Source organism: Marmota flaviventris, chromosome 17 (genome assembly GCF_047511675.1).
Source record: "Marmota flaviventris isolate mMarFla1 chromosome 17, mMarFla1.hap1, whole genome shotgun sequence".
Lineage (NCBI taxonomy): Eukaryota > Metazoa > Chordata > Mammalia > Rodentia > Sciuridae > Marmota > Marmota flaviventris.
In genome coordinates, this window is record NC_092514.1 from 35,537,517 (window position 1) to 35,558,904 (window position 21,388).

At 48.6% G+C, this 21,388-nt stretch overlaps 1 protein-coding gene across 1 annotated transcript; it reads left to right on the forward strand.

The window, feature by feature from the left end:
* The first annotated feature begins 1,127 nt into the window (after positions 1 to 1,127).
* LOC114083804 (protein unc-45 homolog B) lies at positions 1,128 to 20,820 on the forward strand. The gene is given in 14 exon segments (XM_071603836.1): positions 1,128 to 1,149; positions 2,740 to 2,910; positions 5,936 to 6,107; positions 8,288 to 8,588; positions 9,282 to 9,376; positions 9,548 to 9,689; positions 10,279 to 10,419; positions 13,725 to 13,852; positions 14,687 to 14,753; positions 15,555 to 15,668; positions 15,997 to 16,116; positions 16,562 to 16,675; positions 17,428 to 17,583; positions 20,380 to 20,820. Coding segments are annotated over 14 exon segments (2,004 nt in total). The 3' UTR covers positions 20,641 to 20,820.
* The last annotated feature ends 568 nt before the right edge of the window (positions 20,821 to 21,388 follow it).

A 21,388-nucleotide genomic window follows, 5' to 3' on the forward strand; every position in this document is an offset into this window, starting at 1 on the left:
TATCTATATTAATCTTACATTATTTTATTTTTAGTTTCCAAGGTAATTTCCTTTTTTCATATGACCTATTTATCTGCTTTCTTAAAGAGTTTCCTTGATCCTTGGTCAAAGCACACCAATTCTTTTGTCTCTGTAATCTTTAACTAAAGGACAGGCTTTGCACCTCAACCCATTTGTCATTTATATTAACTGTGTTTTCCATTCTCATCATGAATTCCTGTGTAAGGCAAAGGAGGGGATGTTGGTGGGGGGGAGTATATGTTGCACAGATTGAGGCTTTAGAATGGGGGGGATGGTGGGGGGGCTTAATGTAAATTGTTGTGCTTTTCACAATCTTTTTCCCATGAATTTCTTGAGGAATAACACTATTGTTTGTATCCTGAGAGACACTGAAACACACCTCGTGGCATGTCTTAATTATATCCTTAGTCTCCTCATTCTGGGAATTTTCCTGCAATCTCAGGCATCACGTACTTTTATTATTGACTGACATATGCCCTATTGTCCATATCATGAGTATTATAAACAAAACACTTAACATTTCCTATGATTCTGGTTTCCAGATGGTGCGGCCCTGCCACAGCATCCCCCTGCTGTGACCCTGTCAGACAGGGGGTGCAGGAATGCCTTCATCAGCATGAGGGGAACCTGGGCACCTTCTTACTAATCATCCCATGTCTCTCTTAGTCCTACAATCTTAATTGCTAGTGTTTTTTTTTTTTTAATATTTATTTTTTAGTTTTCGGCGGACACAACATCTTTGTTTTGTATGTGGTGCTGAGGATCGAACCCGGGCCGCACGCATGCCAGGCGAGTGCGCTACCGCCTGAGCCACATCCCCAGCCCAATTGCTAGTGTTTCTGACCGGCAAAGGAAGGGGAGCATCCAGGAGAGAATGGATGCGGGGTTGAGAGTGGCCCACATGGAGGCAAAAGTAATTGGGGCTTTCCCTCAGTGCCATTCATCTACTGATCACCCTAGATGCCCCTTAGGGCTGTTGGGAGGGGGTTCAAGAGAAAGGAACCAAACTCCTTCCTCTACCTCCATGCATACAAGGCAGATGGGGACTAGGGACACTATGTACTCAATGCCAATTGCTCTCCTCCTCAGCTTTGGCAGAACCCAACATGCCTGCTCCATATCAAACAGGTGATTGAGAGCTGCTGACAGACCCAGCCTGATTACCTCTTAAAATTGGGAGCCATCTTGCCACAAAGACATGAAAAGCTAATTTCGGCTTTACTATAAATTACTGCAAATTCTGAACTAGCTTGGAATGCCTGCCTGTGCCTTGGAACTAACCCATGCCTGGCTTTCCCTGACCAGATAGCAACCCTCTCTGAAACTTTAGTGATGCCTCATAAATCTTGGCCTTCCCTAGCCAGATAACGAACCTCTCTGAGGCTCTAATGACCTTCATAAATTCTGATGTTGGGCCAGCAAAAATATAAACTAGCATTTGTGTTATGCTCGTCAGAATCTGTAAACCCTGAAAAACCAGCCTCTACCTTAGAGCAAAGCCTGTCCAAGGAAGGGGGCGTGACCCTTCTCCTAGGAATGACCCACAGAGCACTCCTAGGCACATTCCCACCCTGCTGAGTTGTTTATCTACAATAACAAGAGAGATCTGCGGAGCCAGGTGTCCCTGACTCAGTCAGGCTAGGTGAGGACCCATAACAACCCCTAGCAACCACCAATCAGCTTGAGACTGGGAAAATACCTGGGATGCCAGATGACCCTCCCAGTAGTTTATGGTGGTTGATAATCCTGTTGGGAAACCATGTAGTTCAGCACTACTCCCCTCGTGTCTTAAACCAATCAGTTCAAATGAATCCCCCTCTGGTACTAATCAATCACCCTTACTCAACTTGTTCCCGCCAGTGAATGTGCGAATCATGTTTTAGAGTTGTTTTATGATTTTCCTGCGGTGTGTGATGACTTGCTAAGAGATGCTATGATATATGTGAAGTCCCTGCCTTCCCCAAAGAGTGTATAAAACTGCTACAAACCCTGGGCTCGGGCCTCTCAGCGTCACCAGTTGCTGTGTGCACACGGAGGACCGAGCTAGCCTGCAATAAAGACCTCTTTGCTGCTTACATCGATCTTGGTCTCTGGTGGTCTTCTGGGGGTCCCAAATTCGAGCATAATACCCCACTTTGTGTAACCTTCTGGGCTATAAAGCTGGGCTACAAGAAAGCTGAGGGGCTGTCTTGTTCCCATGGTTTTTGGGTAGGAGAGGCAGCCCAGCCGGTCGAAATAATAAGCTTGCTTTAATTTGATTTTAATTGGAGTCATTGGTCTTTTCTTTGCGACCTGGTCTAACACTGTCTCGGCTGAGAAAACTTTGACCCGAGTCTTGAAGAGTGGAGGCTGCCCTAGCTGCGTTTAAGTAGCCATTGGGTGCCCACGCCATCTTCCAGAAAGAGAGAAAGATGCACCTCAGACAGATGTGGGGTGCATGGGGAGGAGCTTACCTCGGTAGGATCTCAGTGGAATCTCCAATCTGTTACTGCTGTTTACCGTGACTAAGTGGCTAAGAACCCTGGGGGTGTTGATGAGGGATTTCTTTATTTTTTGGGGGTGTGATATAGACAACATTATAGTCTCCTAGGACATTCACACATCCAGAAAGCAGTGGATTTCATATTTCCAGAGTCCTTCTAGAAAGCTTCTACCATTCCTGATTTGATCTGAGACATTCTACTCCTTGCTATTGACCTCTATCCTCTTGTTCCTCAGACACCAAAAAGGACCTGAAGCAGATCACCAGTCACTTGCTTGACATGCTGGTCAGTAAGAAGGTGTCTGGCCAGGGCAGGGACCAGGCGCTGAACCTGCTCAATAAGAATGTTCCCAGGAAGGACCTCGCCATTCATGACAACTCCCGCACCATCTATGTGGTGGACAATGGTGAGGAGATGGGAGGGTCTGGGGCTCACATGGCCTTTTGGGTGGACACCAGGGCACTTGGCATGGAGCAGAAAGCAGGAGAGGTTTTCTAGCAGATGGTGACTAAATTCATCAGATCCAGGTTCACCTCTCCCCTTAATCGGCTTCTTTAATTGCTCAGGAATCATATCTGTGGCTTTCTAATCTGCTCTCATTCTCTCACGGGTTTTATGACATAGAGAGTATGCCTGGTTCTAAAAGGTTCAAGTCAACCTCTCTGGGGGTGAAATTTATCTTTCAATATTTCACTTCTCTTGTTTGATTTTCATAGATCTCAGTGAAGTGCACATGCAGTTGCTTAGACCTTACAGATCACAAGTCGCTGTAGTGCTTGAGGCTGGCCCTCTATGCTATTTTCCCCCAGTTCTGGTCTTCTCTGCATATATTTAAGTGGGACATCAGCAGTCACTTCTCTCTGCACTGGGATCTAGGGTCAACCATATGGACTATAGGGTGGGACAAGGTGGGGAGCAATGTTTTTTATTCTGTTCTTTTATTGAAGAGCACCAGAATGAATAGCACTCGGGTTACAATACAGTGGATTTAAAAATTCTGATACACTAATTCAAAGCTGCAGCGTTGAGCTCCATGTGTAATGCAAACTGGGGCGGAGCAAAGCTTCCCTTAGATCAAACCTGAAGTGAGCTCTTGGCCAGGGGAGGGGTGAAGACTGTCAAAGAGGTGTCTGGGGTTCTAATAGAAGAGGAATGAGGTGCTCAAGGCCCAGGCAGGATGGAAGCCAGGAGATGAGATTGGGGAGGTGATGGGAAGTGGAGCAGGTGTCTTTGGGAGCCAGGCTGGGTTGCTTCTTTGGGCCCCTTTCAGTCCTGCCAAGCACTTTTTTGTGTTTGGTTGTGACATAATAAATATATGTCATAAATAAACAGGTATAAATAAATAAACAGGCATCTGCACCTGTTTCCTAAACCAGTTGGAATCTTCAAAGTGATGTGTCCTCTTGTGCTAATGAGATGGCTAGTGGCTTGAGATCTGGATAGACTCAGGACAAGGAGCGCAGGTTGCCAGGGGAGCCAACTGTGTGATTAGAGGCTTGGGACTTTCTGTCCCATCCCTCAACCCCTATCCCACCTCTGACCTCTGCGAGGTGAGGGGAGAGGGCCAGAGGTGGAGTTAATCACTAATGACCAGTGACTTGATTGATCATGTCTACATCATGGAGCCCCCATATAAAAGGCTCTAACTGAAGGGTTCTGAGAGCTTCCAGCTTGGCGAAGACTTGGAGGTGCTGGGAGGGTAGTGCCCCTGGAGAGGGCTGGGGGGTGCCACACCCCTTCCCCAGACCTCCCCCTGTGTGTGTCTTCCATTTGGCTCTTCCTGATTGCAGCTTTCATAATAAAGCTGAAAATATAGTAGGCAAATTATTTTCCTGATTTCTGTGAGCTCTTCTAGTAAGTTTTAGAACTTAGGGAGGGGACTAAGTTATTTGTAGCCAGTTTGCACAGAAGTTGTGGGAAACTTGGAACAGCATCTGAAGTAGAGGCAGATCGTAGGCCTGAGCCCTCAGCCTCTGGGTCAGTGTTAACCCCAGGTAGAGAGTGTCTGAGTTGAACTGAGTTGTAGGACACCCAGCTCACATCAGATGTGAAGAACTAAGAGGAGTAATAGAGAGGACACTGAAGTTTTCCTTAAAGCGATAAAATACACAGAGCACAAAATTGCAGCTAAGTGTTTAAAATTCCTTCTTAACACTCAGAGTTTCATACTTCCCATATTTACCCTGTGTGTTCTTTCCACATCCATGTACCACCCAAGGGCTGGCCAACTCCCAGCCACCTCTAAAGCCTGACCCTAGGATCAAGCTGTCTGTTGTCTCAGAGGCAGCATAGCCTAGCGGTCAAAGGCGGGGATACTGTTTGACATCAGAGATCATGGGGAGAGCATCCTCTCTACATCTCTTGCCATGATTTTGGGTGACTGCCTTGGATTCTCTAAGTCTTGACTTTCTGCTCTGAAAGATCAGAATAATGATTCCTTACCAGGAGGTTTCAGTTAGGATAAAATCAGGCACACCTTGGCATACAGCAGATGCTCAAACTAACTTGCAAGTCTTCTTGAAGCTAATTGTCCCATCCGTGGTGTAACCACCCAGTATCATACCTTCCTTCAGTGTTGTATGTTGCTTTCCATACTGCTTTGAAGGCAGGACCTAAAGGTACACATTTAATCCTTCACTTATTCCACAACTACGTGACAATTAAACTAGTCTGATGGAGGAAGTCACTTAAGAATCTCTACCCAGGTGGGCACAGTGATGCACACCTGTATTTCCAGCACCTTGGGAGGCTGAGACAGGGGTGTCACGAGTTCCAAGCCGGCTTCAGCAACAGTGAGGTACTAAGCAACTCAGTGAGACCCTGTCTCTAAATAAAATACAAAATAGGGCTGGGGATGTGGCTCAGTGGTTGAGTACTTTTAAGTTCAATCCCTGGTACAAAAAAAAAAAAAAAAAATCTCCACCCAAAGATAATAATAATAAGAAGAAATACAGTATTGCCTAAATATATAATGGACTTTATTGAGTGACAATTATGTCTCAGATGGGCACCTGGCTATTTCTGCTTATTATTTTCTTATTGAGTCCTCAAGCTCTATAAGGTAGGTAGTATTATGTCCATTTTCACAATTTAAGAAACTGTGGCCTAGAGAAAAGAGAAGATAAAATAGTATGTGAGGAAGACTGCGTGTCTACTCACGGAATGTTAGCACTGGTAGAGTCCTCTGAGATCAACTCATCATGATTTTGAAAAGGTGAAAATGGAGGCCCACAGAGAATGGTGGATCACTCAAGGTAGGGGCAGAGCCAGGTGGAGGACCTGGGTCTCTTGTCCCCACTCCGGTGCCCTAGGCTCTCCTATCTAAAGGCAGGGTTGGAGCGAAGCTAGAGACAGGACATTGCTTAGTCAGGGGTATGTTCCTGAGGACAGAGCCCAGCAGGAATCTCACTCTTGCCCCTGTCCCCCTGCAGGCCTGAGGAAGATTCTGAAGGTAGTGGGGCAGGTTCCAGATCTGCCCTCCTGCCTGCCCCTGACCGACAACACCCGCATGCTGGCCTCCATCCTCATTAACAAGCTCTACGATGACCTGCGATATGATCCGGAGCGCGATCATTTCCGAAAGATCTGTGAGGAGTATATCACGTGAGTCTCCTGGGTGGGTGGTTCTGGCTCAGAGTCTCTCTTGAAGTTACAATCCTAAGTTGGCCTGGGCTGCAGCCATCCAAAGGCTTGACTGGACTTCCAAGATGGCGCACTCACCTGATTGGCATGCTGGTGCTGGCTGTTGGTGGGAGGCCTCAGTTCCTCCCCATGTGGACTTCTCCACAGGCTGCAGAAGAGTCCTCACCATGGCAGCTGCTTCCCTGAGTGATGATCCAGGGTAGAGCAGGGAGGAGGGCAGTGTCTCTCACACACCAGCCTCAGCAGCTGCACACCATCACTCGTACTATCATTAGGAGCAAGTCCCCAATCTGGCCTTGACCCAGATTCAGTCCCAGGTTGTCGATTCTGCAAATCTTGCCACAAAATTGATACAGGTGAATTAAAATAGGTGGAAATCATTATGTAGAGCCTATATCTAGATTATATTAATAAATATCATAATTGTGACATTATAGTATTATTATTATATATTGCATAATGGTATTATATACTATATTAAAGTTTTTATAGGTATTCTACATCTGGGACAATGCCACAAGATGGGTTAAGGGAAGAGAATTACATTCCACATTTGGAAGGGAGGGGTGTCAGTATATTTCTGGAAATGGGTTGGGGACGTGGCTCCATGGTAGGGCGGCCTACCTAGTACGCATGAGGCCTTGGGTTCAATCCTCAGCACTGAAAACAAAAAACACTGGGCATATTTTAAACCCACCTCAGTCTCCTGTGGTTGGGAGGAACACCCATGGGCTGTTAGGCGGGAGGCCGGCTCTGGGGAGACTTTAAGAATGGGTGGCTTTAGAGACAGGTCGGGCCCTCTGAAGCTGAGTGTGCTGGGTCTTCTCCCTGCTGCTCCCTCATCTCAGATGCTCTATCTGGGTCTCTGTCTGTCCTTATGTGTCCTCTCCCTCCTCCTCCTACTGCCATGTGACCTTTGAACTGTTGCAGTGATTTTCCTGGTAAACTGCTCAGATTTCTGGGACATACCTGTGGCTCAGTCGTGGGGGTGTGGTCAGGAAGCCAGGACTGAGCCAGGTGAGGCTCAGGTGGTGAAGACGCTGCCTTTACTGTGCTTCTCCTTTCTCTCTTCCCAGGGTCTGCAAACTGTTTCTATAAATGACCAGAGAAGAACAGACATATATTTCTCTTTTTAATTATTTTTAAAAATATTATTATTACTATTATTATTTTTGTAGCACTGGAGATGAAACCCAGGGGGGGCTCTACCATTAGTCTATATTTCCAGCCTGTTTTTATTTATTTTTTTTAATTTCCATACAGCTAAGTCCCTGAGGCTGGTCTTGAACTTCCGTCCTCAGCCTCCCAAGTAGCTGGGATTATAGGCACTCACCTCCATGCCTGGCTTATCTATTTTTTTTTTTAAATTTATTCTTTAATTATAGGTGGACACAATATTTTTATTTTAATTTTATGTGGTGCCTCACGCTTGCTAGGCGAGCACTCTATCTCTGAGCCACAACCCCAGCCCTATCTATTAAAAAAAAAAAACCCTTTAAAATACAAAAATGCTTCTCTACCCCCTGGATCTGCCAGCCCCTGATCTCTCCTACGGCTTCTGCTGAACCCCGACTTTGGTTCTCTTAGAGCTCCTCACGGTGACCTTGGCTTTTCCTACAGAGCTTCAGCTTTTCCCGCTCACTCCAGAGCCTCCCATGAGATCCCAAGTTGAGTTCCACCCCCTCACTTGACAGAGGAAGGGGCTGAGATGTGATGCCAAGCCATCCAGTGCACGGGCACCTTGCTAGGTCCTCTGGCCCCTGTGGCCGTGGGTGCCATCTGTCCCTCCAGATGCTGTGCTATGCTGTGGACTCTGGGCTGGAGGCCCAGTCCCTCACGCCAAGTTAAAATAGCTTTGCTGGTTGTCCAAACTCCAGAGTCTTCCCTGGCTGAGGCTTTGTGGTGATTGCATTGCAGCCTGATGCCTCCGTCTACCCAGTGCAACTTCCTTAGTATGACTTCTACTATCCTCAGTTTACCGATCAAGAATCGGAAGCTCGAGAGGTTCAGCGAATTGCCCAATGTCACACAGCACACGAGTGGTAGAATCAGGATGCAAATCCAAATCTTTCTGCCTCCACATCTCACTCTTTCTATCCTCTTGAACCTGTTACCTTGACAATCCTCACCCTCTGTTTTAGGGGCAAGTTTGACCCCCAGGACATGGACAAGAATGTGAATGCCATTCAGGCAGTGTCTGGGATCCTTCAGGGGCCCTTTGACCTGGGCAATCAGCTACTGGGAATGAAAGGCATCATGGAGATGATGGTGGCGCTGTGTGGCTCAGAGCGCGAGGCTGACCAGCTGGTGGCCGTGGAGGCCCTCATCCACGCCTCCACCAAGCTCAGCCGCGCCACCTTCATCATCACCAATGGTGTGTCATTGCTCAAAAGCATCTACAAGACCACCAAGAATGAGAAGATCAAGATCCGCACACTGGTGGTGAGTAGGCTGGGCACCACCTGCCCAAGACCAGCCACCGTGCTGAGCATCGAGCACCCCAGGAGGAACGAGGGGTCTCTCCATTCTAGAGGAGAATGCAGAGCACCCCTATGGGCACCTGCAGAGCAAAGTGACATGGGGACAGAGATTCAGAATGGCGGGCCCTGCATTTAACCCTGGCCGTGTTTTCCTTATGAGTTTTGTCCAGAAATCATTTTCAGAATGAATGCTAAAAAGCCAGTTTCCTCAACCAGCGTGTGTGTGGCAGTTAAGCCTGTTTCCTTTCTTCCATTTTCATTTTACTGAAATTACTTCCATGGGTCTCTTCTTTATCTTGTGAACAATTACACAAAAAATTGGAGTAATTTCTTATTCACATCAATTTTTTTTTTTAAACTGATCTTTGCCTCTGATGTAGTGACTTTCTTTATATGGAAGATTTTTTTTTTCCTACAAGAGTTTAATTTTCCCTGGGTTACATTTTGCACATTTGAATTGGTCCCTCATATGACATGACTTTCCTGCAGTTTTTTGTGCCCTAACTAGGCTGCCCACTGCAGTTGCACATGGTTACCATCCTCTCATGTGGATTTTTCAAACTACCTGTGAGGTTTTCTGGCCACAGGGACTTATTAGAGCAAGGCCTGTCCCCAAACCATGACCCTGATCCCGCATGTGTCTGCCCCTCCACAGGGCCTCTGCAAGCTCGGCTCTGCAGGGGGCACAGACTATGGTCTCAGGCAGTTTGCTGAAGGATCCACAGAGAAGCTGGCCAAGCAGTGTTGCAAGTAAGAGGGTCATTTCCAGCCCCTCCTCATGGGCTTCTGTGTAGGGCCCTCTGGGCTGCACTCCGGTGGGTGGTGAAAGGCCCCTTACCTGCTCTCCATCACCCTGAGGTCGCTTCACTCTTTACTGGAGCCCTGTCACCTTCCCCAGCAGCTCTCCCTCCCCACTTCCAGGTGGCTGTGCAATGCAGCCATAGACACCCGCACCCGGCGCTGGGCGGTGGAGGGCCTGGCCTACCTCACCCTGGATGCTGATGTGAAGGACGACTTTGTCCAGGACATCCCGGCTCTGCAGGCCATGTTTGAGCTGGCGAAGGCAAGTGTGGCCCTGACCTCCAACGTCGGGGAAGGTCTACCGGATTCAGGGCCTTCCAGCCCTCCTGTAAATCTGGTGGGCCATTTTCCTCTTTCTGTCCCTCATCTTACCTGGCTGAAAGTGAATCCACGTGCCTTCCAGGCAGAGGGAGTATTAACAGGAAGATGGCATATTTGCCCATGGCCATGAGTGAGGAGGTCCCGAGGGCGTTGGGGCAGTGCTTCACTCCCTCTGGAAGTGCGGGAAGGATTTCCAGTAGAGCCAGAGCAGAGCTCCAGCTCCCACCCAAGTGCCCACTCCAGGTAGTGGGATGTGAGTGCGCTGGGCTTTTGAAAGGCACCAAGCAAGGTGCTGGGTGAGAAGCCACTGGCCTACTGTTGTGGTGCTGCTGGGGGTTCAGGAGGCATTTCTGCCACCCTCTAAGAGCAGAGCCGGTTCCCCTCCTGTGCCACCTGTACTTCTCCAAGCCGAGCCCCACCAGCCACACTCCTTCCAAGCCAATTTGCTCACCATGTCAGGGAGCTGTCTTGGAAGCAGAGTCCGGTTCCAAAGTTCCTTTATGCCTTCCCCCCTAACCCGGTGTCTGCAGACCAGTGACAAGACCATTCTGTACTCAGTGGCCACCACACTGGTGAACTGCACCAACAGCTATGATGTCAAGGAGGTCATCCCCGAGCTGGTGCAGCTGGCCAAGTTCTCCAAGCAGCACGTGCCTGAGGAGCACCCCAAGGTGGGTACAGGATGCCCCTGGAGGGGGGACTGTGCCCCCAGACCTCCCAAACAGGTGGAATGGGAAAACCCGGGGTGCAGGCAGCTGTGTGGAATGTGTTTGGGAGGATTTGGGATAAAATACTGATCAATTGAGGATGATAATGGTAAGTTTCTCCACCAGATGGCCCTCATGCTTTTCCTTTGTTTTCTGTCTTGGGAGAAAAAACAAGTTTTAGAGTTTAATTTGACACAGAGCCTGGATGAACATGGTTTTCATATGTGGAATCTAGAGAGGACTAAAAGGGGAAAAGTAGGTGGGACCTCATGAAAATAGGAGAGAGACAAGTAAGGAGAGGAAGGGGGCCCCGAGGAAGGAGGAGGGGAGGGCAAGGGAAGGTCCTGGGGATTGATTTTATGTTGTTGATTTCATAGATATGAGACAGCTTTATATCATACTTCCAAGACTTATAAAGATTTGATTTTCTGGGATATCTGGATTTGGGGATGGGTGTTTATGAATAATGAGAGGAGGGATGGGGTCAGCATGAGCCCAGGTGTCACAAATCTCCTTGGGAGCCTAATACAAGAATATGATTTACATGTTATTTGCATATAAATACATACAGAAATATTCCCAGCCAATAAAATAATTTAGATTTTTTAATTGATCAAGGTGATAATCCTAGGTTGCAAGACTGTTGTAGGAAGATAGCAGGAAACAGTTTTATTTGGCTGCAGCCAGGTTCAGAGGGCACAGCTTTTGCTGTAATCAATTAATTCCCTGAACCCCGAGTTCAGGTAGTTTTAGAATTTTATAACGAGAATGTAAGTGAACGGGCTCAGAAATTCACAGACTGCATAAGTTCACATAAAAGCAGCTTTTTCTTTCACTGTTCTGGGCAAGTTAACCCTTCAAGGACAACACCTGAGAAGGGGAGAACGTCTTCTCCCCTTTCTTTCCTCCCCCTGCCAGCTGTTACCATGGAGCCCAATTGGAAACTTATTTCAAAAACGTAGACATCTCTGTGAACTCAGCTCAAGGCCAGAGGCCTTGATAAAGAATTTGTCTTTTTTTTTTTTAAATCACACTTTGCAAACACACTTCTACAAACTACTACACTGGATACATATTTATGAAAAACAAGTAAAAGGGCATTCAGCACCTGGAGTGCTGATTTCTTCCTGGCCAGTGGCCAAGTATAATACAGCAACAGGAAAATAGGAAGTTTAACTACATTGAACTTTTTTTTTGTAGAGACTCCTTTGCTTATAGTCTTAAAATCAATTATGGTGAAGATTTCTGGAGAAGCTTCGGTAAGATTCTTTTTTTGTGGAGGAGGAGGTGCCACTACAAAACCAACAAAAGTGTGCAATAGAGAAAATAACCACTGCTCATAATGTGTCCCTATGACCACCGTTGGCATTTTAGTATGTTGTGCTACCCACCAGATAAAACTGTGGTTTTTCTGTGCATCTTTTTTCTTTTTCTTTTTAAAATTAAACTCTATTTAAATTTTTATTGGCACGATATACATATACATAATAGTGGGATTTTTTTTCTTCCTATAGTTATAATCAGAATGTAGTTATCATTTTGTCTGATTTTGGAAAGATAATTTGTTGGGGGGAAAGGAACACTCACACTGTGTGTGATTGTAAATGAGTACAATCACTGTGGAGATCAGTATGATGTTCCTTAAAAATCTAGGAATGGGACTACCATATGACCCAGTGAAACCATACTCTTGGGATACATGCATACCCAGGTTTATAGCAACATGATTCACAGTAGCCAAGTTATGGACCCAGCCTAGGTGTCTGTCAACAGATGAATGGATAAAGAAAATGTATATACATGCAAAGGAGTATCTTCAGCCATAAAGAAGAACAAAATCATGTCAATTACAGGAAAATGGATGGAACTTGAGAGCACTATGTTAATCAAAATAAGTCAAACTTATTTTGTCAAAGGTCATATGTTTTCTTTCATTTGTGGAAAGTAGAGAGAGAAAAAAAAAGGAGGAAAAGGGGGGATCTCATGAAAATAGAAGGGAGACTAGTAAGAGGAAGAAGGGGACCAGGAGGAAGAAGGAAGGGAGGGAAAAGGAAAGTTCTAGGGAACTAAATTGACCACATTATGCCATGCGCATGTATGAATGTGTCACAGTGAATCCCACTGTTCTGTATAATTGTAACACACCAAGAAAAATTAAAAGCATATGGTGTGATGTGGGTTGGTTACATGACAATATTATGCCATTCTATATAAGAGACTTGAGAACAAGATACTTTGTGTATTTTGCACATGGCCTCCCATTCTCTGAACTGTTTTTAAAAGTTGCAGGTGCACTTCACCCAGGCAAGGGTGCACAGCGTGTTCTGCTGCTGTGAAGGTCCCCTGTGCCTAGAGGTGTCACATGATGTTCATCTCTTCCCCGCCAATCCCCATTCCAAGGACCAACCTGGGGTTGACTTTGGGTTTCCAGCAAAGCCCACTCCATGGCTGTCAGCTTCACCTGCTGTCCCCATTTACTCCTGTCTATATCCCCCTCCCCGTCCCCCAATGGAAAGCCAACCTTTTGCAAGAAAGTCACTGTATGTGTCATTTAGTGCTTGGGATCATCCCCTTTTCACTTCACTCCTCTGAGAAAGAGTTGAGTCTTTGACATTGATTTTCTTACAGCATCAGCTCGGCAGGCTCTGTGCTGGGAGTAGGTTGGGCAAAGCAGAGAAGAACTTCTTACCTGATGGTCGTTGTTTTGGCAAAGGGAACCTAGAGAAGTGCGTTACTTCCTTTTGCTTCTCTAACACCTCGCCGCAAACACAGTGGCCTGAAAACCACATTTGTTATCTTACAGCTCTGGAGGCCAGAAGTCAGAGCATCTGTCCCCCTGGGCTGAAGTCCAGGGGTCTGCAGGGTTGGCTCCTTCTGGAGTCTCTAGGGGAGAATCTTATTCCTTGACTTATTCTAGAGGCCACCTACATTCTTTGGTTGGGACCTTGAATCATTTTAACCTTTCTGTTTTCACACCTCCTAGTATTAACCCTGAGCTTACTGTGCTGTGGTGACATCATGATTATTTGGGGCCTACCTACATTATCCAGGATTATCTCCCCTTCCCCAGTTCACTTGATCATCTTGGCAAAGTCCCTTTTGTCATGTGAGGTTACACATTCTCAGGTTCTAGGGATTGGGCTGTGGTCATCTGGGAGGGCCATTAGTGAGCCTACCCTAAGAAGTCAGAAACGTACCATCTGAAGTTCCAGTACAGATCTGCCTGGTGCCCAGGCCCCTTCTCCATTGCCAACTCTCCCATCCCCCAGGACAAGAAGGACTTTGTGGACATGCGGGTGAAGAGGCTCCTGAAGGCAGGTGTCATCTCCGCTCTCTCCTGCATGGTGAGAGCAGACAGTGCCATCCTCACTGACCAGACCAAGGAGCTGCTGGCCAGGTGCCACTGCAGGGGGCCAGGGGCTGGGCCTGAGGGGACTGGAGGGCAGGAGGCTGGACAGGGAGATGGAAATGGTGGGGGCCTACATGAGGGACCGAGTGAGCCATTGGGTGTCCTAGAGACTGAAGGGGACCAACAATGAAAAGTGACATGATGGGGCAGATGTGACAGGGGGAAGCTTGTGTCAGAAGGTGTTCATTCTGGTTGCCTTGTTCCCAGAGATCAAAGGCACAAAGTGCAGCCTACTGGGCATGATCAGGTCCAGTGCAACAGGTGCCCTGTGGGGAGACACAGCGGGTGGGGACATGAACAATGGCACCCAAGCAGCCAGACTGGAGGGCCAGGGCTCAGCAGCCAGGAAGGCCTGGTGGAGGTGACAGCTGAGCCCTGATGGAAGAAAAGGAGCCACTCTAATGTGGAGGAGGGAAAGGCTTCAGGCCTGGAAACAGCATCTGCAGAGACACCAAGGACAGAGGAGATTTCTCTAGAGCAAGGAGGCCCAGGAGGGAATCTTGCTCACAGGGAATTAGGAGACCGTGGAGGTGGAGTTTCTCTTGGGTGGTGAGGGGCACCAAGGAGCCCCTAGCAGTGCCCATAAGCAGGAGTGGGGTGGCTCTTTGCAGCCTTGCTTGGCCTCACTTTCTTCCGTGCCACTTAACATCATCACAGCATCTTCCCAAGGTGGCTCATCGTGCATTGTGGGGCAGGAGCACACGGGGTGCACTCTCCGGGCTTTCCCTGTTCACCCTGGGGCTTCCTGGGCTCTGGCTGCTGGCCTGCGATGGGAAAGGGTGCTGGCAGTTCAAATGTTCTCCTTTATCCTTGGCCCTGCAGGGTGTTCCTGGCGCTGTGTGACAACCCAAAGGACCGAGGCACCATTGTGGCTCAAGGTGGTGGCAAGGTAATGGGTCAGGATAAAGTCTTTGCTTTCCTAGAAGGTGATCTGCTTCACAGGAGCACACAGACTGTGCGTGTGTTTGTGTGTGTGTGTTCGTGCGTACTTGTGTGGGTGTGCTCATGTACCCCTAGCTTGGCCCGAGAATCCTGTATCCCTAACCCAACCCAACCTCCTTGAATACGGCAACTCAGTTATTTGCACTGTCTGGGCTCATGGCCCCAAACCAATATCTGCTTGATTGGCTGGTGCCATGGATGTACTCCGGAATGTCTTTATCTTCCTTGCTATTGGAAGGAAGCCTGGTACAAAGATGGAGACTGTGGACTTTCCTGTAGACTAGAGTTGAGTCTTGCTGTGTAACCTGGGGCAGATACTTACTCTCACTGAGCCACAATTTCTTCCTCTGTAAAATGGAGGCAGGACCCACACACTCACATTTCAGAATGTCACCAGGATTACATAAAATACATGCAAAGCTCACAGTTGGTGCTCAATAAGTGTCTGCTGTTATGATTAGGTGTGGCTTAGACAGAAAGTAAGGAATCCATTTATTATTTCTCCAAAAATTGAAGGAACCTGTGGATGGGTGGGCAGAAGTGGGGTTGAAGACCTTGATGATTGGGACCCAGGGGAATGAATCTATGGCTGAGTAGTTGTTTTCCATGATGCTCAAGGGCTGATTATGTTGCAGAGTCTCCGTGAACCTCTGATGGTTCACTGAGAGACAGACAGACAGCAGCTGGGGTGGAAAGATGGGAGAGGGCTCTGGATCTGTGGCCTAGGTGACTGTGCCCTTTCTTGCAGGCCCTGATCCCGCTGGCTTTGGAGGGCACGGATGTGGGCAAGGTGAAGGCGGCCCACGCTCTGGCCAAGATCGCGGCTGTCTCTAACCCGGACATCGCCTTCCCTGGAGAGCGGGTGGGTATTTGGGATGAGTGGGGTGGGGCAGAGGGAGGAGTCTCCCCTGCTCTCATCACCCCAACCTGGGAGAGGGACCTGGTGCTGTCTCAGGGCGGGTGATGATTCACCTGGATGCCTGGCCTGGCTGTGCCTGTGACAAACAGGACTGTCCCCTCAGAAATGTTGCAAAGTAAAGGCAACATTCCTGCCTCTGAGGATCATTGTGCAGATGAGGTCCGACAACACAGGAAAGTGCTTTGGAAATTAAAGGCTGGCCACCTACAAATGCAGAGAATGGAGGAAGATGTGGCCCTCGCCCCACCTGATCTGCGACCACCCCCCACAGGTCTATGAGGTGGTGAGGCCCCTTGTGCTTCTTCTGGACACGCAGAGGGACGGGCTGCAGAACTATGAGGCTCTCCTGGGCCTCACAAACCTGTCTGGGTGGAGTGACAAACTCCGTTGAGTGGGTTGAGGTGGAAAGGGCAGGGGTGGGGAGAGGTGCCCCAAAAAGTTGGGTTGGAATTTCACAGGTCATGAGCTCTAGCTGCTGTGATCAGAGGACAGCATCAGAGGCACTGGGTAGAAACCACAGCGGGAGGGGTTTGAGTTGGAGGAAGGAAAGACCACACAGAGACTGTGCGAAGCCCAAGGACTAGCAAAAGGGATCTCCAGTGGGGTGGCGTGTTCCTCCCAGGGCGCGGCCGTGCCCAGGATGCTAGGCCATTTACTTTATACCCACTGGTGCCCCTCTTGGAGCCAGCAGCAGCAGGTTCCATGCCACCCAGCTGGCTGATGGTGTGGGAGGGACACCATTAGGATGGAGGAATGGCCCCGGCGTGGCCAAATCCCCACATGCTCACTACCAAGCACTCAGGGCCTCTCTTCCTCCACCCTCTTGCCCCAGACAGAAGATCTTCATGGAGAGGGCCTTGCCAGACATCGAGAACTACATGTTTGAGAATCATGACCAGCTGCGGCAGGCGGCCACAGAGTGCATGTGCAACATGGTGGTCAACAAGGAAGTGAGGACTGGGCTCGGGCGGTGGGGGGAGACCCAGGCAGGGAGGGTCCAGCCAGCAGTCAGGCCTGGTGTGAGATCAGGGGCTCCTAGGATGAGACTAAACTAGCGTTTTGACCAGAGAACCCAGGAATATCTAAATCTTTCCTACATTACAGCCCCTCTCCCTGTAGACACCCTGAGAAAAACATATTCACAACATCCTGTTATTCCAGGCTGGGTTTTTCACTCCAAAGCTTGTGCGGGATGAGGTGCAAGGTACCATTTTCCCAGTCTTCTTAGGCCTGAATATCATCATAGCAAAGCAGGATATGAAACCAGGGCCTTTTAGCCATCCAGGGAGGACAGACATGGGACTTCATTGTGTAGCAAACCTGGAAGGCCCAGTCCTTGGGAGAATCATTCCAAGCTTTCCCAAGGGGAAATGAAGCAGGTTCCTTGGGCATCAGCCCCTCCAGCAGTCCTGCCTGCCTCTTTTGCTGGTGCCAAGTTGAATGCAGAGGTGGTGTAGCCTGCTGGGTGTTGGGGGGATCCCTTATTCTCTTTGACCTTTTAATTGGAGGAATTTCACCCAACCAATGAGGGAAGGCTTCCAGGGGGAGGCGGCATGGGCAAGCTGATGAAGAAGGAGGAAAACTCCCAGGAATCCTGGGTCAGAGAACTGAGATGCAAGCCCCCTTCCTGCTTCCCCTGCCTCACCCCAGGAGGCACAGGTGGGGGGCATTTGTCTCTGAACCCTGCAGCTGCCTCCCACAGGTTCAGGAGAGGTTCCTGGCAGATGGGAATGAACAGCTGAAGCTGGTGTTCCTGCTCTGTGGGGAGGATGATGACAAGGTACAGAATGCAGCCGCTGGAGCCCTGGCCATGCTGACAGCAGCGCACAAGAAACTGTGCATCAAGATGACCCAAGTGGTAAGTGTGGGTCCTGGGACAGGAAGAGGCTGGGCGTGCGCCAGAGAATCTCCCACGCTGTCCCAGATGATCCTCTGGGGAGGCCATTCCACAGGGCAATCCCTGCCAGTCCCCATTTCTATTCCTCCTGCCTTAGGAGAGGAGGTCTGTATCCTTTGCCTTCTTCTGGTCATTGTGTGGACCTCCTGAATATGCTGGCTTAAATCCCCTCTGTGTAGTTTCATCCATTATCTTCCATGGTACATACAAGTCATTACTTAAGGACACAACAATACAGCTGGGCACCATGGTGCACACCTAGACTCCCAGTGACCCAGGAGGCCTCAGCCTCCTGCCTCAGCAGGATGATCACAAGTTCAAGGTCAGCACTGGCAACTTTGTAAGACCCTGTCTCCAAATTAATAAAAATAAATGGACTGGCGGTATAGCTCAGCGTAGAGCACTCGCCCAGCATGCTTAAGGCCCTGGGTTAGATCCCCAGAACTGAAAAAAAAAATAACAATAATACCAGCAATGCTCACTGCTGCTGGGCTCCTGAGCTCCCCAGAGAAGCATGGGAGTGGTTGGGCTGCTGCAGGGAGCTTATGGTTTGGTGAAAAGGCTGCAGGTTCCCTAAAGTGGCTATGATGAGCAGCTCCTAAGATGGGACTGGGGCCACCACAGCAGGTGTGATGGGACTGATGTGGACACAAAGATGGGTGCAAAATGCAGCTCTCCTTGTTTGACCAAACAGAGCCTGTGCACTCATGCCCGCTGGTGGTGAAAAACGTGAACGTCTCGTGTCATGTGTACTCACGTCTGGGTGAGGCAGGCGTTTCAAATAGATGATTTAAGGTATGTGTGTATGTGTGTGCGTGCATGGGTGCAGGTGTGTGTGTGTGTCTGTGTGTTTCTCTATGTTCTAAAGGGCTTAAGCTCTGGTGGCACCAGAGGTTCTCTGCTGGAGGTAGCTCATTGGCATGGTCTTTGGGTTTCAGTCTCTTTCCCTACAGCAAACCTCTCAAAACTGTAATGTGTGTCAAAATCACCTGGAGAGCTTGTGAAAACAGTTTCCCCAGGTGTTCTGATTCAGTCGATTGGGGTTGGGAAGCTTCTGGTCTGTGGACCACACTTCAAAGCCATTGCATTAGAGAAGCTTCTGCTGGAACACCTGTGGAATACCCATGGATGCTGTCTGTCTCCTGGCACTTACTGTATGCCAGGTGTCACTCTGAGCCTTTACATAGATGCATCATTTATTCCTCCCAACAACTCTGTAATGTGAGTATTATTATTACCTTTAATTTCTGGACGAGGAAACTGAGGTACAGAACATAACGAGTCCAAGAGCACAGTTAGTTAGGAAGGACTGGAGTCCTTCGGGATTGCCAGCCTACCCCTGGCACTTCTTCATTCTTCCCGAGGGGATCAGTATTCTTGGCCATCTTCTTGTCCCATCATGGACATGCTGGGGGACTCATGAGACTTCCCAGGCCCATCTTTGTGACAACTCTGGGGCCTATTGAATGCTGGGCATCTCTATGGTCTCACAGCAGCTGGGCTGTGCCCAGGGAAGCCAGGCTGCAGATCCTCCTGCCTGGGATTCTGATTGAATTTCTGTCATCCTTTCCTTTGATCCCCCAGCAACATCCCAGAGGGACCCATAAGCAGATGTTCATCAGCATAGAAACTGTCCTTGAACCTTCCACAGTTAGATGGCTTTCATTTTCTTTCCTGGGGCAGAAGACCTAGTGTAGTGTGTCAAAAAGTGTGCTTAGAAGCTTGAAAGGCAGGTACTTGTCTTTTCCTCTCTCTGTCTCCATCTCCCTATCTGAGAGCAGCACATGCAGGAAGCGATCCCTGCAGACGAAGGGTGGATGAAGGCATGAGGGAGCCCAGGGGAAAACCTCTGGATTGGTGTCAGGTCACCAGGGCTTGTTGAGCCCCTGTGCTAAGCTCTTTCCATGAATCATCTCATTACTCAGCGTGATGTTAGAGGAAGGTGGAGCAGAAGACAGGGGAGGCTCCTGAAGCTTAGAGAAGGTGAATAGCCTAACCGAGGCCATGTGGATGGTATAAATGCTGAGCTAGGACCGGAACACCAATTCTCTGACTGCAGAACCCATGCCAATGTGATGCCTATTCTGCTCTGCTGCCTGGGGTGTGTCTATTGAAGGCTAAAGGAATCAGTCTCCTGGTTCTACTCTCGGCTTTATCACTGTCTCCTAGGGTGATCAGAGTGGTCTAGAGTCCTGCTCCCCCATGCACAGTAATTGGACATCTTCATTACTGTGGATGGTGGATTGAGGAAGAATGGAGGAGAGGATTCACTCCAGACTCTGGTGTTGATTCTAGGCAAAGCCATGCCTCCCTGCATGGAGCTGTAGTGTGAAAGGCACTTGGCTTGGCAGAAGCAGGCATTGCCCATGAACACAGAGTGAGAAATCTTATTTCTTTACTTTCTTTTTTATTTTTTTTTTTTTTGTGGTGCTGGGAATTGAACCCAGGGCCTTGTGCTTGGAAGGCAAGCCCTTTACCAATGGAGCTATATCCCCAGCCCAAGAATTCTCATTTCTGAACACTCCACATCCCCATTCTGCTCAGACATGCAGTGGGCCTATCTCTTTACTCTCAAGTTGCTTAAGATGTGAATAGATGGAGGATGTTAATCCTCTGTATTTCCAGATGTGTGGCCATAGCTAAGTTACTTGGCTGTAAGTGTGGCCAATGCTTTCTACTTATCTTGTCCCCAAATCTCCTCTCTCTGTCTCCCTCCTGATTCCTCGACTCCTTCCTTCCCTTTTCGGCCCTCTCCAGACATCCCAGTGGTTGGAGATCCTGCAGCGGCTTTGCCTGCATGACCAGCTGTCAGTCCAACACCGGGGCCTGGTCATCGCCTACAACCTGCTGGCAGCCGATGCTGAGCTGGCCAAGAAGCTGGTGGAGAGCGAGCTGCTGGAGATCCTGACCGTGGTGGGCAAACAGGAGCCGGACGAGAAGAAAGCGGCTGTGGTTCAGACGGCCCGGGAGTGTCTCATAAAGTGCATGTATTATGGCTTCATTAAGCCAGTGTCATAGACAAGGGCCTCCAGGGGCACTGAGGCTGGTTCTGTATTGTGTCAAGTCCTGCGCTGGGTACTCCCAGACTGTCAGTTCATCTGGGGATCGTAGCAGTGACAATTAATTTTCAACATAATGGAAAATGTTTGTTTCCTGAGTTGTTCCCACTTGTCCTAAGAAAGTTTGGGTGTTTCTGGCTCTCTTGCTCCCTGCCTCCTTACGTGTGTCATGATCTAGAAGTTCCTGGAATAATCTCCATCTGTATTTAGAAGACAGATTGGATAATTTTTTTTTCTGCACCCATTCTGAAGGTCAGGATAATGGGCTGAAGTTCTTTCTATTTTGGAAAATGAATTGTGCGGTAGGTAGGAACTAACAGACGTGTGACTATGAGGATTAATGCTGTTGTATTTGGATTCTGGCTTGTGCTGGTTTTTATACACTCTCCCCACACTGTTGGATCAGGCTGTCCAGAAGTGCTTTTTCACCTGCAGTGCCCTGTCCCAGCCCTGTGCCCCTTCCCTTCACCCCCCGTTGATGGAAGTGTAGTTTATGTCGGGCACAGGGGCATCATCCTTGAGATTTGCTTGGCAAAGTCTTCCAAGCAAGATAGACACAGTGAATATAAATAAAACTCAAAGTACTTTAAGCCAAAATTAAATTTATCTTGGCCGCCCAGGGAAAGGCCTGACATGGTTGTTAGATCCAGTGGTTCAACGTTGTCACCAATATTATTCTCTGGGGGGGGGGTGTCTTTTTCTCCCTC